This window comes from Astatotilapia calliptera, chromosome 9 (assembly GCF_900246225.1).
Source record: "Astatotilapia calliptera chromosome 9, fAstCal1.2, whole genome shotgun sequence".
Lineage (NCBI taxonomy): Eukaryota > Metazoa > Chordata > Actinopteri > Cichliformes > Cichlidae > Astatotilapia > Astatotilapia calliptera.
Window position 1 is genome coordinate 14,318,041 of NC_039310.1, and position 21,984 is coordinate 14,340,024.

The 21,984-nt window shown below is 38.9% G+C and overlaps 3 protein-coding genes across 7 annotated transcripts; all 3 read right to left on the reverse strand.

The window, feature by feature from the left end:
* Window positions 1–181: 181 nt before the first annotated feature.
* c8g (complement component 8, gamma polypeptide) lies at window positions 182–6,285 on the reverse strand. Its single transcript, XM_026179682.1, has 7 exons — window positions 5,982–6,285; window positions 4,935–5,080; window positions 4,430–4,500; window positions 4,246–4,353; window positions 4,027–4,131; window positions 3,660–3,695; window positions 182–307 (listed from the first exon to the last, which is right to left on the reverse strand). The coding sequence occupies exons 1-7, from the start codon at window positions 6,162–6,164 to the stop codon at window positions 288–290; spliced, it is 669 nt and encodes a 222-aa protein (XP_026035467.1). The 5' UTR covers window positions 6,165–6,285; the 3' UTR covers window positions 182–287.
* A 157-nt stretch (window positions 6,286–6,442) lies between these two features.
* Window positions 6,443–8,989, reverse strand: msrb2 (methionine sulfoxide reductase B2). The gene is made up of 5 exons (XM_026179683.1): window positions 8,669–8,989; window positions 8,157–8,254; window positions 7,684–7,760; window positions 7,365–7,512; window positions 6,443–7,213 (listed from the first exon to the last, which is right to left on the reverse strand). Exons 1-5 carry the CDS (start codon window positions 8,781–8,783, stop codon window positions 7,082–7,084), a joined length of 570 nt encoding a protein of 189 aa, XP_026035468.1. The 5' UTR covers window positions 8,784–8,989; the 3' UTR covers window positions 6,443–7,081.
* Window positions 8,990–10,752: 1,763 nt separating this feature from the next.
* armc3 (armadillo repeat containing 3) lies at window positions 10,753–21,191 on the reverse strand. Of its 5 annotated transcripts, none has more exons than XM_026180766.1 (20): window positions 20,679–21,191; window positions 20,431–20,486; window positions 19,412–19,529; window positions 19,050–19,175; window positions 18,737–18,805; window positions 18,373–18,548; window positions 17,602–17,796; window positions 17,298–17,481; window positions 17,028–17,180; window positions 16,833–16,941; window positions 15,340–15,589; window positions 15,014–15,105; window positions 14,576–14,744; window positions 14,316–14,419; window positions 13,297–13,383; window positions 12,671–12,754; window positions 12,456–12,494; window positions 11,824–11,988; window positions 11,374–11,536; window positions 10,753–11,184 (listed from the first exon to the last, which is right to left on the reverse strand). In XM_026180766.1, exons 2-20 carry the CDS (start codon window positions 20,476–20,478, stop codon window positions 10,978–10,980), a joined length of 2,538 nt encoding a protein of 845 aa, XP_026036551.1. In that variant the 5' UTR covers window positions 20,479–20,486; window positions 20,679–21,191; the 3' UTR covers window positions 10,753–10,977. The 5 variants fall into 5 exon arrangements, with proteins under 5 accessions (XP_026036551.1, XP_026036549.1, XP_026036548.1 ...); XM_026180764.1 differs by having other exon boundaries at window positions 13,297–13,380; window positions 15,014–15,150; XM_026180763.1 differs by having other exon boundaries at window positions 15,014–15,150; window positions 20,679–21,080.
* Between the last annotated feature and the right edge of the window lie 793 nt (window positions 21,192–21,984).

Here is a 21,984-nt window from a genome sequence, read left to right on the forward strand (position 1 = left end):
GCCTTATTATCTCCATTCCTGGCCCCCTCATCCAATTTTTGCATCCTCAAGCACAAAACAAAAACATGCATTCGCCTCTCAATGGTAAATCTCGGGATAAAAAAACACATGTTGACACTTCCATCTCACCACAGGATTAGCAAACAGCAAATAAGGACAATTAAAAGCATTCAACAACAGCTTGATTTGACTCTTATGTCCTTTTATTCAGTGTGTGGCTGAGGACATTTAATGTTAGGGGTGAATTCAAAAGCGTTGCTCTCCATCGTCCCCTCAGCTCCGCCTCTTCAGCATGTGGGAACACAATCTGTTAAACAAGGAATGCCAGGTTAAATTACAGAGAAACCGTGCTGATGTTTTTCAGCAGGCAGTGGAAGTTAGATAACGTGTTGACAACGTTTTAAAAACTGACTGCAGGAGCACAGCCTGCAGGAACAAAAGTCAGCACTGTTTCTGAGAAGGTCTGGCTCACTTTTCTTTTTTCCCCCCAAGTGATACATGATGCCATTTAAAAAAAAAAAAAAACCTCATACTGTTATTCAACAGTGGGTCTCCCGCTTAGAAACACTCTGTGATATCTTCCTACTTATAGCTGTCAAATCTTTTTTGTACAAAATATGCAGGATGATTAAAAATCATGACATGTACCATTTTACCCACATGTTTGATACCATGCTCGAGCCATGATTATAACTTGCTTTGACCAGCTACATATCCCACATGGTGTGAAGAACCTCTATGCTTCTGTTAATCTACAGTATAGACATTTAACTGGTGATATTTTGCCATTTAACCCATTTGTCTCATAAAATAAAAGCGCTTATGAGCGAAAACAAGATTTTGACTTTAAAGTATGCAAAACTGATTTATTTGCAGTTTTTAACAGAGCTCGAATGTGTATTTTAGCATTGAAAATGTCACATCTGTCTGCTGTACTTATGAGGGATCAAAAATGTCAAACTCAGTTTCAGGTTGCGTGACCTCATTAAATTTCCCAAAGTTACTGTTCACAAAAATCACGTGATTCTGAGGAGGTCAGTAGGGAGGTACTCACCGAGTAGCAAGTACTGTTATCACATGGTGATTTTAGCTGTCACAGCATTTTTCAAGAATCCTCATCAGCTATTCAAATCAAACCACACTGCAGGAAACTAGACAAGAGCTTTAGCCTAAACTAAATGTACATTGTTGCTGTGCTTCGGCATTTAATACATTTAAACTGTTCATTTATTTAAATTAAACATTGTACATATTAACATTTAAGTTACTGCCCAAAGGGGATCTGAATTATTCTCCTCATTTTGTTTTGCACACTGGTTATTGCCTTTGGCTTAATTACATTTTTTAAGTCAATAACTTGTTTTTTCATAACATACTGCTTAGCTTAGATTATACAAAACAAACTATGAAGAACATATTAACCAGGTAACACAAGCAGCTCGAGATGAGTGTGTTTTTTTCCTCTAGTAACATGTGAGGGAAAAGTGCCGTGAGCCACAATCACAGCACAAAGCTGCAGCTCATTTGGGGTGAAACTAATTGTGTGGTATTGAGTTCCTGTTTCTCTTTATTCTTTATCCTTTATTCTTGTCGCCTCCGTACGTTTTTTGCACCTTAACTACTCCCTCAGTTTTCAGCCGATTTTCTCAGTTCAAACTCTAATCTGTTCTGCTCTTTCTGGCTATATCTTTTGGTGTTTATTGCTATTATACTTTTTAAAATATTACACTTTTTTCCTTTAATTTGTCCCATTGAAATGAATGGAAAACTTCAGAAATTCTGCTAAAACTTTCTTGTTTTCGAAACTTAACTACATGCTCATGCTTTCACCTAGAAACTCCATTCAAACTTTAAAACGTTCTCAAATGATTGGTCTTTTCCTGTGTGATTCAGCTTTTTCATATCTGTTACCGTTTTCATTTAATGCCTCTTTAAGTTTTCAGTTGCAGCTTTGTGATTTTTCAGAAAATACATGCGTTGTTATGGTTGCTATGCAATTAACTCAGAGTGAGAGCTGCTGCTTTCTGAAGTTTCTCTTCATGTCCGAACAACTTCTTGCTCAATTTTCACCCAACCTCCACAAATTATACATCAAAACGTAGGTATTTTTGCTGGCTTTCAGAAAATGTTACTATCACTGTTGTGGAAGTTACAGATTTTTATCAAATCGCCTCAGAGCAACAAAAAGTTTTAAAACTCTCCATTCAAAGTCTATGGGGAGTTTGTTCAAAACCAGCGCTGGATTTCTCTAATGAGAGGCATTTTCAAATCGTCATATCTCTGTAACAAAGCAAAGTTAAGACATGAGGCTTGTGCCAATTCATCTTCAGACACTGCTGACACTCAAGGTCGAAGCAGTTTTTACAGTCATCTTACCATTGTGCCATAAATTACGTTTGTTTGAGGGGTGGAAATCTGTCCTCCTCTCAGTTTTCAAACTCCGAAAATTCTGACTGCTCATCACCCTATTTTCCAGGCTCCCGTTCTCTTTCCCAGTGGCGCAGTTGGTAATGACACAGGTCTGAAGCCCAAAGGTCGTGGGTTCAATTCCACCTTGTCCACATGTTTTCTTCCACTACAAATTAATACACTATCACAGACCTGTAATTCATATTGATAATTTATTACAATTCGGCAACATTTTATGATTTTGGCAGCTTTTCTAATATGGACCTCAGATTCTTGTTAACGCTCCATGGCAGAAATACATACAAGTACACCGCCTGATGAAGCAGACAGAAGCAGTACCTCTGATTGGTTCAGCATTTTCACCTCTTATCAGCACAAATCTCAGCCTCTTCTGCTGTTTTCATTAGAATTTTAAGCTTTTCCAGAAATTCTGCTGATTGAACTCTTTTCAGCAAAATTTTCAGTTTTTTCTGCTGTTTTCAGCAAAAACCTCTTTTCAGCAGAAATTCTGCTGATTGAACTCTTTTCAGCAGAATTTTCACCTCTTTTCTGCAAAATTTGCAGCCTTTTCACCTCTTATCAGCACAATTCTCAGCAGGTTCTGCTCATTTCAGCACAATTGTCAATCTCTCCACCTCTTCTTTGTGAGAATGAGTTTGGCTCAGTAAGCTAAATAACTACCCTTAGACCAGAAGGGCCAGGTTCGAATCCTGCTCAGGGAAATTTTTTTTTTTTTTTTTTTAAATGTCAAAATTTTCAGCTTTTTTCAGCAGACATCTTCAGCGTTAAGGCATCCACACAGCATTTTCACAGGAAATGCAAATTTTTCTAGTTCTTGTTTGCAGTTCTTTATGTAAAGCATGTTGTTAAGAAAAAATCTGCATAAATACAATTTGTTAATATTATTTATTATATTGCACTGAATCAGTGAAGCTTCTTACAGTACATGGGAGAAAATGCTAGGAAATAAGTCGTGAGCGCTTTGCCAGGGAAATGCAATGCAATTACTCGTGGATGTACTTGTCAGCACTAGGCCTGCATACTACACCAGTAAGTAAAAACCTGAAAAATAATATAAGTTTGTCTCAGTGGCATTGCACATGCTTATCTTGTTTCTGTCTGGCCATTTTGTTTGTGACAAATCGAAACATTATCACCCTTTCTTTTTAGGGGATTGCTTTTAAGTACATACGTCACTTAAGTTAATACATTTAAAAATGTTTAAAAAGAAAAAACAGCATGTAACTTACTGATCACATGATCTCGATCCACATCACCGCAGTGACCTAGAAAGCAAAAATAAATTCACATGCCATTATTTAGCCCTCTGGGGAGCTTTTACTATATATCAACATATGGCTAGTAGTAGTGTGACTTACTCTGACCAGTCATTTACTACATATGTAGTGTGTTGTTGTGTTATTTTGTAATGCACTGTGTTCAGAAAATATTTGGATTGTGTTCTCAAAGGTTACACGGTATATTCATTTGGTTAATCTAGCTATCAGAGATCCAGAGCTTGTCTAGCTATGCAGTCATCATGTGTTTCAAAATGCCAGCTTACATGAAATAGATTGCTATTAGTATTCTGTATGATAACTGTAAAATTAGCCATACTGTAGGTGGGGAAGGGGAAGTGGTAGGCCCGCTGCAAATTCTGTTTTGCAGCAAGCTCTTCAAACTTGGTTAGCAGCGGCTCTGACAGATTGTCCACAGACTTCCCTGCGAACACAGCACAACACAAAAACCCTTTAACATATTTACCAAAGTAATAAAGTATCAACAGTGCTGTGCTGCTCAATATAAAGTACCTAAAAAAGTAAGGGAGGAACCTACCATAGAGTTTCATTGTGATCTTGCCCTGTTTCTGGTAGTACATGATGGCATAGGAATTGTAGTCTGTATCCCCAATCACTATCTCAATATTCTGCTCAGGGGCAGATCCTGGTATATAGAGAACAGAGAGCAAAGTACACACAGGATCCTGCTTTATTCTGGGACACTAAGAAACAAAACTGACCTTTCAGTGTCAGTCTTCCTGGGACTGATGTTAGATGATAGACTTGTAATATCTCCCAACACTGGTGATTACTGAGAAGAGAAGAGAAGAGAAGAGAAGAGAAGACTTTGTACTTTTCGGACAGTGCATGACAAATTAATCAATAAAACTTGTTTTTTCTCTGTTGAGGCCAGAAAGATTTCGTAGCACTCATACAGCAACAAAAGCTTTCATAGAATGCTCTCCAAAAACAACACAAGCCACATTTTTTCCATTTGAATGGGATATTATACTTCTAGGTCAGTTTGGCCAAAAAAGAGTTAGCAGAAAAGCTGACGGATTTAACTGTTCTACCTCATCCTTCCTGTTTTTGAAGATGCATAAATAACATTAAACACATGGCAAGGAATAATATCAGTAAGAATGGAATGAGGGATTCAAGAAATTGGCTCCCTCTGCTGCCAAAAAAATAGAAAGAAAGCAAAGAACATACAGAAGAATCAGCCACATGTGCAGCTGTACTCACTGCCTTGTTTTGGTGCTAACAGACAGCGTTTCATTAGAGGTAGCGGTACGAGCAATGGTGATTACTGTTGGCTCCACCTTGGTCCCGTGATTTACCAGGTAAGAGCATTTGGAGGCAGTATTAAGCAGGTACCATGTTCCCAGCATCTAGGACACACGCAATCAGAGAAAGGAAAAAACAATATTTCAAAATATCTCAAAATCAATCAATTTGTCATAGACAAATGTCTTATCGGATTATTCTAATTCATCCCATCCCACTGAAATCAAAATTCCAAAAATGTTCCCGTGTCAAAACAAAAACAAAACATTTCTTTTAAATGCCCTGCTCTATCCCCTTCATATCCGTTCACCTGCACAGAAAAATTCCCTCATTGCCTCAAACACAATATTGACACAATTATGCAAGTTTGCCTGCATCAGCAGCCCCCACAGTAATCCATAAAAATCAGAGCTTTCACAGCGATCGAAAGTTTGAAGAATAAAGGCTTCTCAGAACTGGCCTTTGACGTGTTCGAGTCTCTGAATACTTTACTTTGATTCCACATAGAATATAAGGGCAAAAACTTGTTGGATTATTCTTAGACCAGTGGGACAGAGCGCTTTTGTGTGTATATGTGTGTGTGTGTCATGATCTAATCAAAGCAACAAAATAGCTTTCTGGCTATTTTCTTATGTTTATATTGACTCATCCACCATTAAGTTACTTTCACATAGTTTCCGCAGATTCTTCTGCAGTCCTATTTGTATATCATACTGTGACACGGTACAACAATCAAAAAAACAGTGTTCAGAGGTAAAATAACAGCACACAGAGCTGTCTGCTGTGTTGGCGACGTCTGCAACTGCCTGGAAACAGTCGGTCTCTTGGCAGTTGCAGCTTTTTCATGAATCTCACTGTCTTCAGCAGAAGGTTAAAAAGATTAACTAAAAAAAGAAAAAGACCAAGTACTGCTGATGTTATTTGGCACTATATAAATTGAATTGAGCAGCCAGGGCCCAATGCAGCAGTAGTGAAAATATTCCGCTTCTTTATCTTATTTCTTACCCTTTCTATGTCTATGTCTTGTTCGGGTTGGGTCTGGTCAATAGGTGTGATCTTTGGCTTCTTGGGAGGTCGTCTTTGGGGTCGGGGTCGACTCTTAGCTCCACCTACAGCCTCAGCAGAATCCCAGAGGTACACGCACATCAACATCACCACTGCAAGTATGCAACGCCATAGTCCAGCCATTGTATCGCTGACAAACAATTCTTGTTTTTGTTTTATAGGTTTTCTGTCCACCCTGCTCTGTTTCTCCCTTCAGCTGTTCTCTTTCTGCTTTACTCAACTTGCAACACATATACCCAGAAGATATGGATAAGCAAACAGAGACCCAGAGACAAACAGTGTGAAACAGAGGATGGCCTGCTGAGTTAAATATTAACTTCATGGTAGAGATGAGGCCATACTAAAGTGCTGTGGTGTGCACTTCTGAACAACAAGAGGCGGCAATAAATTACGGGCAAACATCGGGGGTCATCGCAGCACAGCGCCGGATTTAGACGTGAATTTATTGGGGGGGGGGGAAGGATCGGTCATGTTTGCGTGATTGCGATCAAAGACTTCAGCTGGATATGTACACGCAACTTCAGATTACAAACCAAAAACACAGCAATGTTTTTGCAATCCTGCAGAACAACAATTTTTTGACTGTTTTTTCCAGATATGAAAATATGCTAAACATTACAATGCTGTTAAAAACACTTTTTAAAAAATTTGGCATTAATGGCTTCACATATCCTACACATATGTTCCAAGTGGCTCATATGAGAAGACCTTCATTCAGATGACAGTTAAGGCAAAATACTTAACAAACATTAGTAAACAGTAAACACCAGTGACGAAGAGAGAACAGAAAAAAGATTATTGGAGAAGAAAAATGATTTACTGTGAGTCCTGTAGTCCTGTCCTGTGTAGACATCTCTCCAGTCCATATATCCATTAATATATGCAATATAAAACTGGTTTCAATTCACCTCCAGTTTAACCCACAATTCATCCCACTTCACATCACATAGCTTTTCACTTTAAACCCCCCCACAAAAAACAAAAGGGAAGTTCTTTAAACTGGTCCTGTTTTTTTTTTTAATGTTTTGATGAAGAGTCCATCAGTTACACTCATCCTCATCAGGTTTGTCGTTTTCTCTGGTTTTAAATGTGAGGGCAACACTGTTGATGCAGAAGCGCTGTCCTGTTGGGTCTGGTCCATCATCAAACACGTGGCCAAGGTGGGCATCGCACTGTGTGACCCAGATACAGAAACACAAAAAAGTCAGACGTTTGTGCACTTTTTTTTTTTTTACTTTAACCTCTGCTTTATAGCACAAACAACAAGTATCACAGCTAAACTGAATGAAACCTTGGCTTCTTTTGGTTCCTAGCACAACTCACATTTTTACAAAGGACTTCTGTCCCAGGGCTGCCCAGGCTGTTGTCAGGGCGCCGAATGATGGAGGTGTGGCTTTCATCACCCTCCCATGTCCCGTGAGCCTCATTGAATGCTGGCCAGCCTGTCCCGGAGTTGTACTTAGCCTCGGAGCTATGAAGAGAGGAAGGAAGAATTTAGTAAACATCTGCTGATTTTTTTTTAAAAATGAGCAAACAGCAAAATCATCTTATACCAGTAAGCCCTCATTTTTCAGAGTTTTAATAAAAGATTATGGTCCAGTCCAGAAAATGTGCATACCCCTTTACTGGTTAGATGTATTACCTGAAGAGTGGAGCATCACAGCAGACACAGTGATACATCCCCATTTCAAAATGGTTCAGGTAGATCCCACTAAAGGGCTGAGAACATCCACAAATACACACACACCAGATCACAATGTAAGGAGCAGAAATACAGCTCATTTCACTACCTGTGTGTTCTTCAGCACCCTGGTTTTGCAAGTGTATACAATGACTTGTCCTTAGTCCTGTTATAACAAGATGAAATATCTCTGCGTTTCATTTTTCGGGCTGTATTTAATTCATAATGTAGTAAAAGTGTGTCGTTGTGATACAGAGCAGATCAAAGTCCACCTGAGAATGTGCTGCTGTTGATGAGATAATGTATGTCACTCTGCTGGTGTGCTTATGTGCATGTGTAACCTTCCACTTATTAATTCTGAACACAAAGCTTCTTTGGCATTAGGTTACATAATAATTATATTGTTTTTTGTTTTTTTCATACACTGGACTCACCTCCTCAGTTCCTTTCTCTCTGGTGACTACATACTGCTCTGGGGTCAGTTTTTTATGCCAGTCTGTAGTCTCACTGTAACGTGTGAGGGACTGCAGGCCTGCACAGAGCAAAGGTCACACATTTTAGATATGCATATTTAAAACAAACCACATGTTTTGTGCGTGAGCGTGCGTGTGTGTGAGAGAGAGAGAGACAGTGAATCATTAAAGCCACATTTGTGGCAGAGTTTCCTGTAATTCATGCATTTTCTTATCTGATCACATTACCATTAATAATACAGACTCTGAAAACTTTAAAGCTGAGAAAGTGAGGCTGCTTGGAAATATATTCTTAAAGAATAACTAAGACTAAAATATAAACATTCTAATCTCAAAGAATTTCCACTTAACTTCTGAAATACTCTTTCAAACAGAGATGTAGAACCTCTAATAGTAAACATTCGTGCATGATGGTGCAGCGAGCTGCAGCTCAAGTACAGCGCTGATATAAATCAGAAGTTCGCTCACGGTACCTTGACATGTGGACACGGGACGGATTATGCCGGGGATCCTCCTCGGTAACTCTGCAGCTCTGGCTGTGGCGTGTTGAGAGGCAACAGCGACAATCCGGCGGACGAAACGAGACATGTTTGCTCCAGTGGAGTCAAGTGCGACTAAAGTGCAGCTTTCAGTGGAGCCAAGCAAACTTGCCCCATCGAGATTTTTCACGCCGCGGCGAGTTTGGGCTGGTCCTCGCTCGGCTTATCCGGGCTGTTAGCGGGGTTACACGGTCACAAAACACAACTGAAGCTACAAAGGTCAAAGTGGATGGAGTTCAGTCGTATTTTATTGCCAGCACTGTGCAAAGAGCGCAGTAAGCGCTGCTGAATGGGAGTGGATCAAAAAATTAAAATAAAAAAAATCTAAGATTAGATTTTAGATTTTTTTTAAGACTGATACAGAGATATTTGTTGATTTAAAAATATGACATTCAAATAGGTAAGCCATATTTATTTATTTATTTAATTCTTTTAGAGACATGAAACATGAAAGGATTTCTCTAGCATTTATTGTTATTTATTTAACCTGTTCCTGTATGCTTTGCTTTAGTTAATAGCTAATATTGGCTATTTGCCAGTCTATTACACAAAGTCCATATACACATGTATATAAAATCTCCACCTCATCTCCTGAGAGGTGGTATAAATACAATCCTCAGGCTCGGGTCCACTTGAGGGGACTTTGAAGGTTCTGCACAATATCGTGGTTGCTCCTGGACTGCACTCTTCGGCACAAAGACCTCTGATGTTGTGCTTGGTATCTGTTGGAGCTACTCTTCCGGTTTTGGGATTACAACACTTAGTGTTTCCATTTCCACTGTGACTACTTTAGCCTTTTCCTTTCACACCTGCTCCAGTTGTTCCTTCAGCCTTAGTTTGTGATGTCAGTTGTGCCATTTCTTCCTAGTACTGGTGTCCGCTGGGATTGCCACATCTATCTGCTGTTCACAACCATCTTTGCAGGTGTCTATTTGAATACTAATTGTTATTGTTATTATTAATAATAATAATAAATGGTAAAAGGTCTGTACTTGTATAGTCCCTAAGGATCCCAAAGCGCTTAACACATTCAGTCATCCACCCATTCACACACTGGTGATGGCAAGCTACATTGTAGTTACAGCCACCCTGGGGCGCACTGACAGAGGCGAGGCTGTCGGACACTGGCAACGGGTGAAGTATCTTGCCCAAGGACACAATGACCTAGACTGTCCAAGCCAGGGCTCAAACCGGCAACCTTCCGATTACAAGGCAAACTCCCAACTCTTGAGCCACGATCACACAACCAATAATAATAATAACCTGTTCAACTGTTCCTTAAGGCAAAAATCGGATGAGTTATCAGATGATAACTACTCATGATCAAATACATGATCAAAACAACCTGCTGAAGTTCAAATTGAGCATAAGAAAGAAGAAAGAAAAGAAGAAATGTGATTTAAGTGCCTAAAATCACATTGCCTTAGTTGTTGGTGCCAGATGGGCTGGTATGAGTATTTCAGAAACTGCTGATCTACTGGGATTTTCCCCGAAAACCATCTCTAGTGTTTACAGACAATAGCACAAACAAAGAAAATATCCAGTGTGCAGCAGTTCTTTGGGTGAAAATGCTTTATGATGCCAGAGGTCAGAGGAGAATGACCAGACTGCTTCAAGCTGATAGGAAGGTAACAGTAACTCCAATACCCACTCATACAGCCAAGGCATGCAGAAGAGCATCTCTGAATACAAAACACTTCAGACCCTGGAGCAGATGGGATACAGGAGCAGATGCAGAACAGGAATGTACGTCTACAGTTCACACAGGCTCACCAAAATTGGACAATTATAAAATTGGAAAAACGATGCCTGGTCTGGTGAGTATAAATTTCTACTATGAAATCTTTCTGGTAGGTTCAAAAACATGAAAGCATGGATCCAAAGCTCCAGGCTGGTGATGGTGCCATGAAGCTGTAAGAGATATTTTCAATTCTCCAGCTGAAGCATTAACTTTCTAAACAACTACAGCTTGCACGTTAGCAAAAACACTGCTTCACCATGTTGGACCCATGCTGAAGTACAAAGGTTGAATCACTGTGTTTAATAGAGAAACACCACAATAGACACGATTTTGCTTTCCTTATGCATATGTAGAAAAAAAAAAAATAGTCAACTGATGAGGTCCGCCATGCACACATCATGTACACATAAACACACATTACATATAAATCGGTTGATGCACATCAGACAAAATATAACGTCAAAGCGTTACCTTCTGTGGTATTTAAACAATACAGTACTGATTATATAGTTTGATATTGGACTGCAGCTGGGCTATTGACTGGAAACAGGTTTCCAGGTTGGTGCACAAGGTCTACTATGTAGCGGCAGGGCTGTGAAGAGTGCAGCTTGTTGGAGGAATTTCTACTGAAAAGGAGAACCTCATTCCAAGCACGGTTGTAGTCTCCCCTAACAAGTGTGCAGCTCAGTCCAATGCAATCAGCCAGTGACTAAAAGAGGAGACAGAAGAATGTCAGACTGAGAAATAGGCTGAGGAACAAATATTATGGAGAAGACCTTAAAGAGACAGAGCTTAAATTGGGATGTCAAAACATGTTGGTCAGGAATAAAAAATATTAGGAAAGATGATGAACATAGCCGCTCATGCTAATGCTACCATGCGGGTACAGAATCTGTACCTTGAACAGGAGTGCCCTGTGATAATAGATTCCCTTTTTGATGAAACCAATGGGAATAACATTAGACTGAAGTTGAATCTTCAGCTCACTGAGGTGCAGAATCCAAGAAAACTCGTGCATCTTTTCCTTCTCCACTGCTCCCCCCATGGCTTCGCTCACCAGCCTGAAAATAAGAGCAAACCCAACCAAAGAAAATGCAGAAACCTTTAAAATAAAGTCTTTGTTTTCCATTCTGATCTCTCAGGGTATTGTATTTCAGTGTGTTAGCAGAGTGTCTGCATTGCATACCACTGCTGTCATTTTTAGTCAGCTCTCCTGACATTTTAAGAGTTGGTGTGTAAATGTCATTTTAATGTGTTTCCATGACTCCAGAGATTTGTTTTAAACAATAGCTGCTGATAAGTTACTTCGCTCTCTCTTTGCATGCCAGTTTCTGCATGAATACGTTACCTGGCTAAGGATTCACACTGCTCTTTTTCATCATTCAGTGGAAAGATGTATTCTTTGGCAATTTTTATTAGAATCTGCAATGAGACATCCTCCATCATTCCCCGTGGTTTCTCTACAGGAGACTCAGGCTGAAGATAATCTTTCTGTTTTTCTTCCTTCTTCTTCCTGAAGAAACAATAAATTAGAAAAGAAATCAGGGGAGTCAGTGCGTTAAAATAAGAAAGAAAATCACTACTTAATATTCCACCTTTGTGAACTCTATCACACATTTCACATCACAGGATCCATGTTAGTGACACTGCTTTATGCTCATCCTTCATATTAACAGGCACACTCTTTTTAGTGTCTAACGATCTCCTTCATGTTATCTGATTTTATATACATATAATCAAGAGAACATATCATTACAAGATCTAATCATTATCACTAACGCAAGATCTTTCAATATTTTTTTAAATGTCAATGTTTTTGGCACTATATCGTCTTTAGCATGCGTCAGAGATTGTTATCATCTCTAAAATGTTTAGACAGTTTCCATAAAAGGTATATGAATACAGCACAGGGATGTATTTGAACACACACAAACTTTAGTAATAATAATAATAATAATAATAATAATAATAATAGAGTACATGAGGCCATAATCTTTCTGTTCCTCTTCCTTCTTCTTCCTGTACAAAAAAAGAGTAAATTGGAAAAGAATTCTGTCAGTATCTTACAAGGAAAGAAAATCACTACCGGTACTTAAAATTCCACCTTTATGACCTCTTTTAATTCATTTCACATTTCGTGCTCAATGTTAGTGGTACTGCTTATGTTGAGCCTCCACATTAACAAGCACACTCACTTTGGTGTCTTACGGTCTCCTTTAACTCTGCTTTCTGACTCTGATGGCTTGCTCTGTGTTTCTTCTCGCACATCTACTGTCACCCTGCAACCAAAGGACATCAACAAAATGGTTTATATGAACACACAGCACTGTATTTTATAAATCTTTGCACATATATTGTGGAACCATTACTCTTTGTGACTGTTTTTCTGCCAAGGCTACAGGAAAACTTGGGCTTAAGGGACATTGCCAAGAACTAAATCAGGTTTGTCTTGGGGATATAATATCTATTTCACTCAATAACTTGCAAATCAATTTATTACTTGTATGAAATTATTTTTTTCTGGATTTTTGTTTGATATTCTGCCTCTCTCCATGATTTTTTTTAGCATGCAGCATTTATGTAGCTACATTTTCATGTAGGAAAAGGTAGCATCTTTTAATACTGTCTTGAAATGGGATTATTTTTGGCACAACTTCCTGTTTAGCATGTGTCAAAAAGAGTGTCAATGTATAATAATCATCATAATAACAATAATAATCATAGCTGTGGCCAAAAAGGGTTTGGACAAAAAAGATTTTTGTCTCCAGAACCTCTGATGTTAGTGGTATTACTTGTTGTACTACTTAGCAAACACACTCACTTTGGTGTTTTACGCTCTCCTCTGACTCTGCCGTCTGACTCTGATGGCTTGTTCTGTGTCTCTTCTGGCACATCTACTGTCTCCCTGCTAACAAAAAACATCCATTAATTGGTTTATAGGAACACAGAAGAATAAGTCAGAAAATAAATTCAATCATGAGGCCTTTTGCTTTGAAATTTGGCTCATGCAGAAGCTATGGATGAGACCAGGAATCAGTTACATAACAGGCTGTTTAAGAATGCCTGAAGTGTTACGTGTAAATTCATGCTGGTGGAATGGGGGTCTGGGAGGGGTGAAGGGCTGAACAGAGGTACCCTGAAGGGGGTACTGCTCTCTTTTCGAAAGTTAATTTATGAAAATGCTGAAAGCATTAAACAGTGCATGCATATACAGCCTTAAACATCTAAGATGTGTTTTTTCATTGCGTGCATGCTTTATAAGGCTCAGTGAACACGCATGGGTATTGCATGTCTCTTTGTGCTTTTGCACATTTGTGATTTTGGGTGCAAGCTCAGAAGTCCATTATTTGAATCACAAGAAGCCCTCTGAGTGTGTCGCCACCCTAAAGAAGGGCTACCGTACACTGCCACACTAATTATGCTACAGGCATAGTGGGGGAGAATGGGAGGAGGAAAGGGAACGAAGGAAGAATAGAGCACAGGACTGGAGCAGAGAAGGGGAGGGTGATTGTAATCTAACAGCCACAATAAATTTTCTGAGCAAACAACATGTTGTGACTTCTAGTGCAGGAACCTAATGGTCCCAGTCAATTTCTGTAATTGTTCTGGTTAATTTACTTTTATTACCAGGTGGGAGGAGTCAGCTGTAACTGTTTAGAGGGCTATTACATAGAGTATACCTTCCATTTGTCCTCGAAACATCTATCTAAACTAAAAGAATGTAATAATAAAGCATGCTTCTTAAAACAATTGGTGTCTTTTAAGCACAAGCATTAAAATAATGTAGTTTATATTTCTCCTTTTAAACTATCAAACCATACTCTAATATTAGATTCGTACTCTGGCAATACTGTTGCTTTGTTGACAAAAATAATGGCTTGCCGCTGGTTAACCGGTTGCTTGGACAGTTCCTCTAAAGTCAGCATCCTCTGACCAGGGCGAGCCTGAGGGAAAACACAAGAGTTGCATTTTAATTATTATGTGAAAAGTCATGCTGCATTCTTGTGAAAGACTGCCAATAACAAAAAAACAACAACCAACTAATGCTATGTTACTAAGATTGCATTAAAAAGTCCTTGAAAGGACTTCTGACAGCATACCTTTCCAGCATCGTAGAAGCCACAGGTGATGATGTCAGTGGAGGCCAAAGAACTTGTCAGGCTGTATTTAAAAGACAAGTTGGAGTTAAGTAGGCTGTTCACAGCCAACTCACTGAAACTGTTCCTACGGGTCTTTGACTGGTTGATTTCCTGAAGTATTTCCAGGGCTCTGAGACACAGATAGAAACAACAAGCATAGACCAAAAGAAAGAAAGAAAAGAAAAATATTCTGTCATTACTAATAAATATAAAAATGGACAAATGAACAAAGGCACATGTAGTCACATCTAATATTGTCTTGCACTGCCATCTGTTGGTTATTTAGGGGATCACATTAAGCAATATCTATGCAGATATTGCATTTATTTTACTCGCCAGTCATTTATTTGGTGACACATCAGTCATGCTCTAATGACAGTGTTATCTATCACGTCTTACCCAAATTTGCACATCTCCACAGCAGTTGGCTCATCACTGGCACAGACATTCACTGCCAAGCATGCAATGTGAAGCACCTCCTTGGAGTGAGACTGCAGTAGATTGACCAGAAGCTGAAGACCTCCAACTCTGACTAGCTTGGGTTGAGTATTAGTTATTTAGTGAAAGAATTTCAAATGTAGTATCACAAAGTGAAACCGAATGCTGTTTACAATAATCCTGCTGTCTTGAGTAAAGTTTACAGCAATGATTAAAAACAATGATCATTATTTATTATTACTGAACATGAGAACAAGCCAGCATTCTGAGGTCACATAAACACCAACCTCTGTCCTAGCTTCTTCATCACTGGCCAGCACTGCCAGGCAACGTGCAGTGTTTACCAGGACTTGTGTAACTGTAGATTTCAAGGGTTCCAACAGAGCCTGTATGGCTCCATGTGACAAGATGCTACAGCGGATGATCTCATGTTCTGCCATGTTGCAAAGTGTGGCAGCAGAATTGGCCACTATCTTTGGACAGCTTTGATACAGCTGCTGTATGAGGAGCTTGTCGCCACCTTCCTCATACACTTCACTGGAAAATACAATAAACAGGGAGGGAGGTTTAATGAAAAGTTAGACGGCTGACACATTACTGTAGTTTTACAAATTTATACGTTGTTAAAGCATATTATTTCCAAGCATACAATGCGTGGGTTCGAGAGTTCGAAGAAGACTTGTCTGGAAAAAAAAATGTATAAGACAAGATTGGAGAAGACAATGGAAAAGAAGTAAAGAGATTCCGTGTCTTATTTTTATGAAAAAAGGGGAGGACAGCATTCTAGTCCAGAGTAGAACACACACCTTTAAATCCCTGAAGTCATTCAGATTTTATGTAGCTAATAATGGGAAAACAACTGAAAGGGTCTAGAAGTTTACAAAAAAATCATATTTGGATGCTTCATGCTGGACATAAAAGACAAAAACGGGCACTTATGTGCATGCATTATGGGAATTTTCAGAACTTCTTCCTTTTCTGAGAGATGTTTGGGATTATATGGGCCAAGGGTTGAAGTATGATTTGCCCAGGTCACCAATACTTTGTCTTCTTGGGGACAGGGGTGTCCTAGCACATCTGAATGATCGATATGAACCAGACAGTGTGTACTGGATGTCTGACAAATAAATACTACCCAGTAACTTATCATACAAATTGTCTCATATGCCTTATTCAGGCCATCAGACTGCTGAACACGTCATAGACACCTCAGCTTCACTACTGGAACTTCAACATTATGCACTCCACACTGTATATAAATGCCACTTGTTTTGCACATATTCAACTCTGTATATTTTATATATTTTATTATTATTATTATTATTTTATTTTATTTTTTTACTATTTAATTTGTAAAAATGTGTATACATACACACACACACACACACACACACACACACACGTAGGAAAATATTTAGTATACACATCCAGAAATGCATACACTATTATATATTGTACATATATTTATTAGTTTCAGGTTGGCCATTCTTGTATTTTGCTCGTTTGTGTTGTTGTGTTTGCACATCTCTGTTGCTTGTGGGGCTCGCACACAAGAATTTCACTCGCATGTGCTGTGCCAGTGTGCCTGCACATGTGATGTGACAATAAAAAGTGATTTGATTTGATTTGATTTGATTTATTCTGTGTCTTTAAACTGCCTTGTTCTTTGTAGATGTTTTTATACATAATTCCATACATTTTGAATTGTTAAAAAAAAGTGCATATATCTGTACAAAAACAATGAGGTATAGGTAAGACATCAAAGTCCTTCGTTACTCACAAGGCATTTGACTCGCTGTTATGAGTGAGGTTAGAGAGGCCCTGGGTTGCCGCCTCTCTCAGTGCCAAACTCTCCCTGCTCAGCAGTTGAACCAGGACACTGATACAACCTGAAACACAAAGGAATCCAACTCAATTACACTTTGTTGTGCTGACTGCACCTAATCTCAGGGTGGCTTGGTGAAGATGTACGTGCCAAGTTCTCTGAAGCGTTCTTTGCTGTTTAGGTGAAAGGTCAAGGCAGCCACAGCCTGACAGGCAGACGTCATCACACCAATGTTCTCCAAGGACAGAAGCTCAACAAGAACGGTCTCCACATCCTGCTCGTGAAGCACTTTGCAGCTCTCAGCTAAACACACAGGCAAGCACCCGCATACACACACACATAACAGAATAAATAAAATAGAGTAAATTATGTGGGAAAGTTGAAAGAAATCTGTTGTCTCTAATTGCCTTCTGTGCTTACAGCTCTGAGCCACCCTGGTGATGCATTTAATAACACCTGACCGGATTTCAGGCACACTGGGAGTGAGGACAAATTCCATCAACTTGGTCAGTCCTCCACTCTTGTGAATGAGTTGGACACTTTCACTGTCACTCAAGCAGTTAGCCAGGACATGTAAGGCCTCAGCATGTAGGTCACTGAAGTTCTGTGAGAAATAAAAAGATAGGTCCAGAGGACACAGATTTTAAAGGATTCTCTATTATTTTATTCTTATTAACACAAACCAGCAGAATAAAGACATATATTACCTAAACCATATACCTACCACATTATTCAGGATACCCATAAGCTTCTCAAATCCCTGCTTGTCCCTGAAGGTCTTGTTTGCATCTCTGTCAGTAGTGACATGTTGCAACGTCTTTAAAGCCAAATGCTGAATGACAGGGAATTCCGAATTTAAGAGCTGCAGAAGTGGAGGGATCCCACCTAATTCGTGTACCACCAGTCGGCTTTTGTAGTCCTTCATGGGGACAAAACAGCAAAGGTTGCAAAAGGTTCACAGAAATGTTGAAAGCATTTTTTTCAACAATCCTAGGAGCAAATTTGAAGCTGTTTTCACTCATGAAATCTGTAAATGTTGGGAGAAATAGGTCAGGACTTTGTGAAGTTGCTCTTTCTCACACGTAGCGCACAGCAGGAAACAGGTCGCATTAACTGCATTCTCATTGCTAAGAAATACTTTAGGTTTGGCAGCAGTGCTGCCTTAGTAGAGCAGGAGGGAGGCAGAACACAGTGTGACCACTGACACCAGAGTTATTACCTGCACTATTATCACATAGATGAAATTGGACACAATAAATACTTTCCCTTGCAGAGCTGACAAGTTAAACACATTCTACAGCATTAAACATCTGCACTGTCACATGTACCCCTGTAATGTTATATCTAGAAAAGTTCAGGGGTTCAGTAAATACGGTATGTGAAGACAACTTTATCGTCTTTTAGGACTATAAAACATCACGTTAATTTTTCACAGTGAAAATCCTTATAATTTTTACATAAAATTACATCCTAAAGCCTGATGACTTTGGGTCACCTGTACTAGGTTGGAGATGGTCTCTAGTGAATTCTTCTTGACATCTGGGTCAGAACTAGACAGCAGCTGAATTAGAGTTGGCAGCCCCTTGTTGTCAAAGATCTGGGCCTTACAGAGGAAATCCTCTGACAAAGAAGCCAGGCACAGTGTTGCAAACTCGTGGACAACTGTATCATCTTGAACAAAAATGGAATTTGATTATATGAAAAGAAACAGAAATAAATAAGGATTGATCACAGAAATACTGCCTACTGCCATAAGTAAACACATGTGCTCTATTTTGATTGTATGCAACTTATACAAAGTGACACTGTTTCCTTTAGTGATCAAAATATATCTTAATCTTCTAATATCTATTACTCACCTTCGAGTGATAGTTTTTCAATAATTGATGGAATGGCATCTAATTTTTTCAACGCAGTCCTTACATCACCTTTCAGATTTAAACAAGAGACACTACTCAGTTACTCAGTAAGGCTAGCACCTTGCTCATTGTTAAATCAACAGAACAGGGAATCCAACATCTGGTAGATTAACAGATGCAAATTCCTGACAAACACATAGATGGCCGGTAAACGAAAGGGTCATTTGTAGAATCAAGACTGTCGCATGAGCTTGTAAGCTACCAAGTCCACTGCAGTCAAATCTGCATCAATGACGTAACTGGTCTGACGCACCATTGGTGGCCATGATGCCCAAGGCCATGAAGGCATTGCGTCTGACCAGCTTGTTGTTGTGAGTAATGAGTTGGCAGAGAGGCGCTAATGCCCCAAGTCCCAGCAGAGAAACCTTGTTCTCATCTCCTAACAACAGGGGGAGACAGTGAACAGGAAAATTAGGCAGATGGTGATGAAGTGAATTGCAAATGTTGCAATTTCTGGATTTAAAAAATGCATATCAAAAAAATACACCATTACAAAACATCAGCCTGAAAGCAAAATTAAGACAGGATTTTCTGCTATTCAGCTGCAAGGTTGCCCATAGAAATAAAAACAATCAATAATATGTGGAAGGGTTAGCGGTGGGTACCCTACCATACCTTTCTCTGCAAATGTCTGGATCGCTTCACACGCTTTGATTAAAATGTCCTCCTCTGGGGAGTTCAACAGCAGCACTACTGTTGCTGGGGCTTTGCTCTCAAGGGGTAGCGGCTCAAACTGTGAGAGTCAACAGGGAGAAGGAGTGTTTGCAAAATATAAAATAAATAACTGAAATATAGAACATGTATAAAGTCAGGTCTGTCTTTTTGACTTTCATACTTCTAGGACAATGAGACAGGACATATCTCAATGCCCAGCATGTACCAACAGGCAACAACCTGAGAACATGTACATGCATATGATATCCTGATGCCGTTTTCAAACAATTTTGTGCCCAAGGCCTACTAAAGACCAAGCCACAATTTCAAAGTACATTTTTATCATCAGAACATCAGAAAACTTCATCATCTAGAATGAAGTCAAAGACTTTTTTATTGTAGTGGCAAATGGACACACTTTTGAGCATGACATCTATTTTTTCCCTTTGAGTTTCACACTCCCTCTTTAGCTTTCTCCAGACTGTTAGTGTCTGAAGTTAGTTAGTGTTAGTGTTATTATCCACTGGTTAAGGGGATGTTTCACCACACATGAAACTGATCATTCTTACCTCATCACAAATATAATATTTACTATCAGTCAATGTTTTTGATGTGTCAATCAGAGCATTTGATATGTACTAAAGCAAATTCAAATTTCATTCATTATTTTTTGTGTAGTTAGAATAATCATGATTTGTTGACACAAATACCTGCTTGTATATCAACCTTAATGACCTTTGATGCCAAGCCCCAATGAATCAAGTTCCATAGTAGTAGTTCCAATCAGAGAGTTGTGCATGCTTTCTAATTGATATGTTCCCGGGATGTACAGTAGGCTGTGTTCATGGTATGGATGTGTTTCAGTGGACATGAATTAAACCTTGTCAAAGGTTCAAAAATGCATTAATTAGGTTTTGCCAACACCTAAAGAAACATTAGGTGAGAACCTTCACAGACCTAAAGAAACATTCGTCACTCACCGTTTCCTTGATTGGCGTTTCCCTCTCGTTCCTCGACTTCTTTCCCATATTATGGCCTAAAGAGGAGCAATATTGATGAGAGATGGGTGTCCAACGGTTCAATGCGTTCAACTCTGTGAACCCATAAAGCTAGCTAGCTAGTTATGCTACTATGCCACTCCTCAGTAGCACTGTCGACAGATTAAGCTTACAAAACAGGCATATGGCAAGCTCTCTAATTACTATCTCAAAAATGAACCACGACTTACGTTTTCTTTCCAGACCAAGAGGCAACTTCGAGGTTTTAAACCGACAACAATAACCTCACCGTACTGTGTTTTGGAAAAGGAGGTTGACGCAACGTTGCCAGGCAACGGGTGCCATGTGGAACTAAATAATGGTCTAAACAATCGTTATTTTAACCTATTGCAAAAGGTTATGGCTCCTATTGTCTTAGCAGTTTACTTCGGAAACACTGACAATGTATTTATGTAATCGGGACTTGGAACAAAAATATATTGGGTGGTTATTTATCCAAGTAAAGTAAAAAGAAAAAAAAACAGTATAGTCCGTGAAGGAAATGCTGAGAGACACAAAAAAGGCGGGTATTAGCTATGTTGTTTGTGTGTTTTTGAACATATCACACACAGATTTACACAAACTGGTAGAATAAATCCTGGGTAACAACGAGGGGGGCACAAGTTTATGTTGAGTGAGCGTGAGGTCAGATGAAGAGGTTGTGAATAATACCACCAAAATCATCATTGGGACATTGTAGCAAATGTGTCAGTAGCCATCAAAAAGTGCATGTAAAATGAACTGGAGCTCAATGGATTGGGGTCTAAATCTTTAAAGGACAACAGAACAGTCTGGCAATTAGATGTATAAGTGTCTATTACATTATTTTATTTATTGAAAACACAACTTGCATGACCTATGGAGGGGTGAACCAGACAACTAAAGGTTCTGTGCTGTTTTCTAATTAACTGTGTAGTTTACTTTTGAGAACTACTAAGATTTGGAAAGCTCTTCAGATGTCCTTGAATCTGTTCATTGAATTACACTGAAGTTTGGAAGAAAGCACATTCCATCATTAAATTATCATGAATATATATATATATATATATATATATAGTTACATATATTTTTATTCAATATAAATAGAGCTCAGTCAATATAAATAGAGCTCAGTCAATATGAAAAGAAATGCGCTGCCGTGAAGGGTGAGCCATAAAACAAATGAGCTCTATACCGCATCAGCACATTGAAGCCTCCTGCTTTTACAGAGGCACTGACACAGCATTGTGCCAGTGGAAACAGCATAGTATGCACCTGAGGACCAAATGACCTCCAAAGACATTATCTCTGATGGTGTGGGTGGATGGATATATATATATATATATATATATATATATATATATATATATATATATATATATATATATATATATATATATATATATATATATATATATATATATATATATATATATATATATATATACATACATATAATCGTATCTACAGATCTACACCAAGTAGGGATTGACTTGGATGGTGCACGTCTCTGCTAAT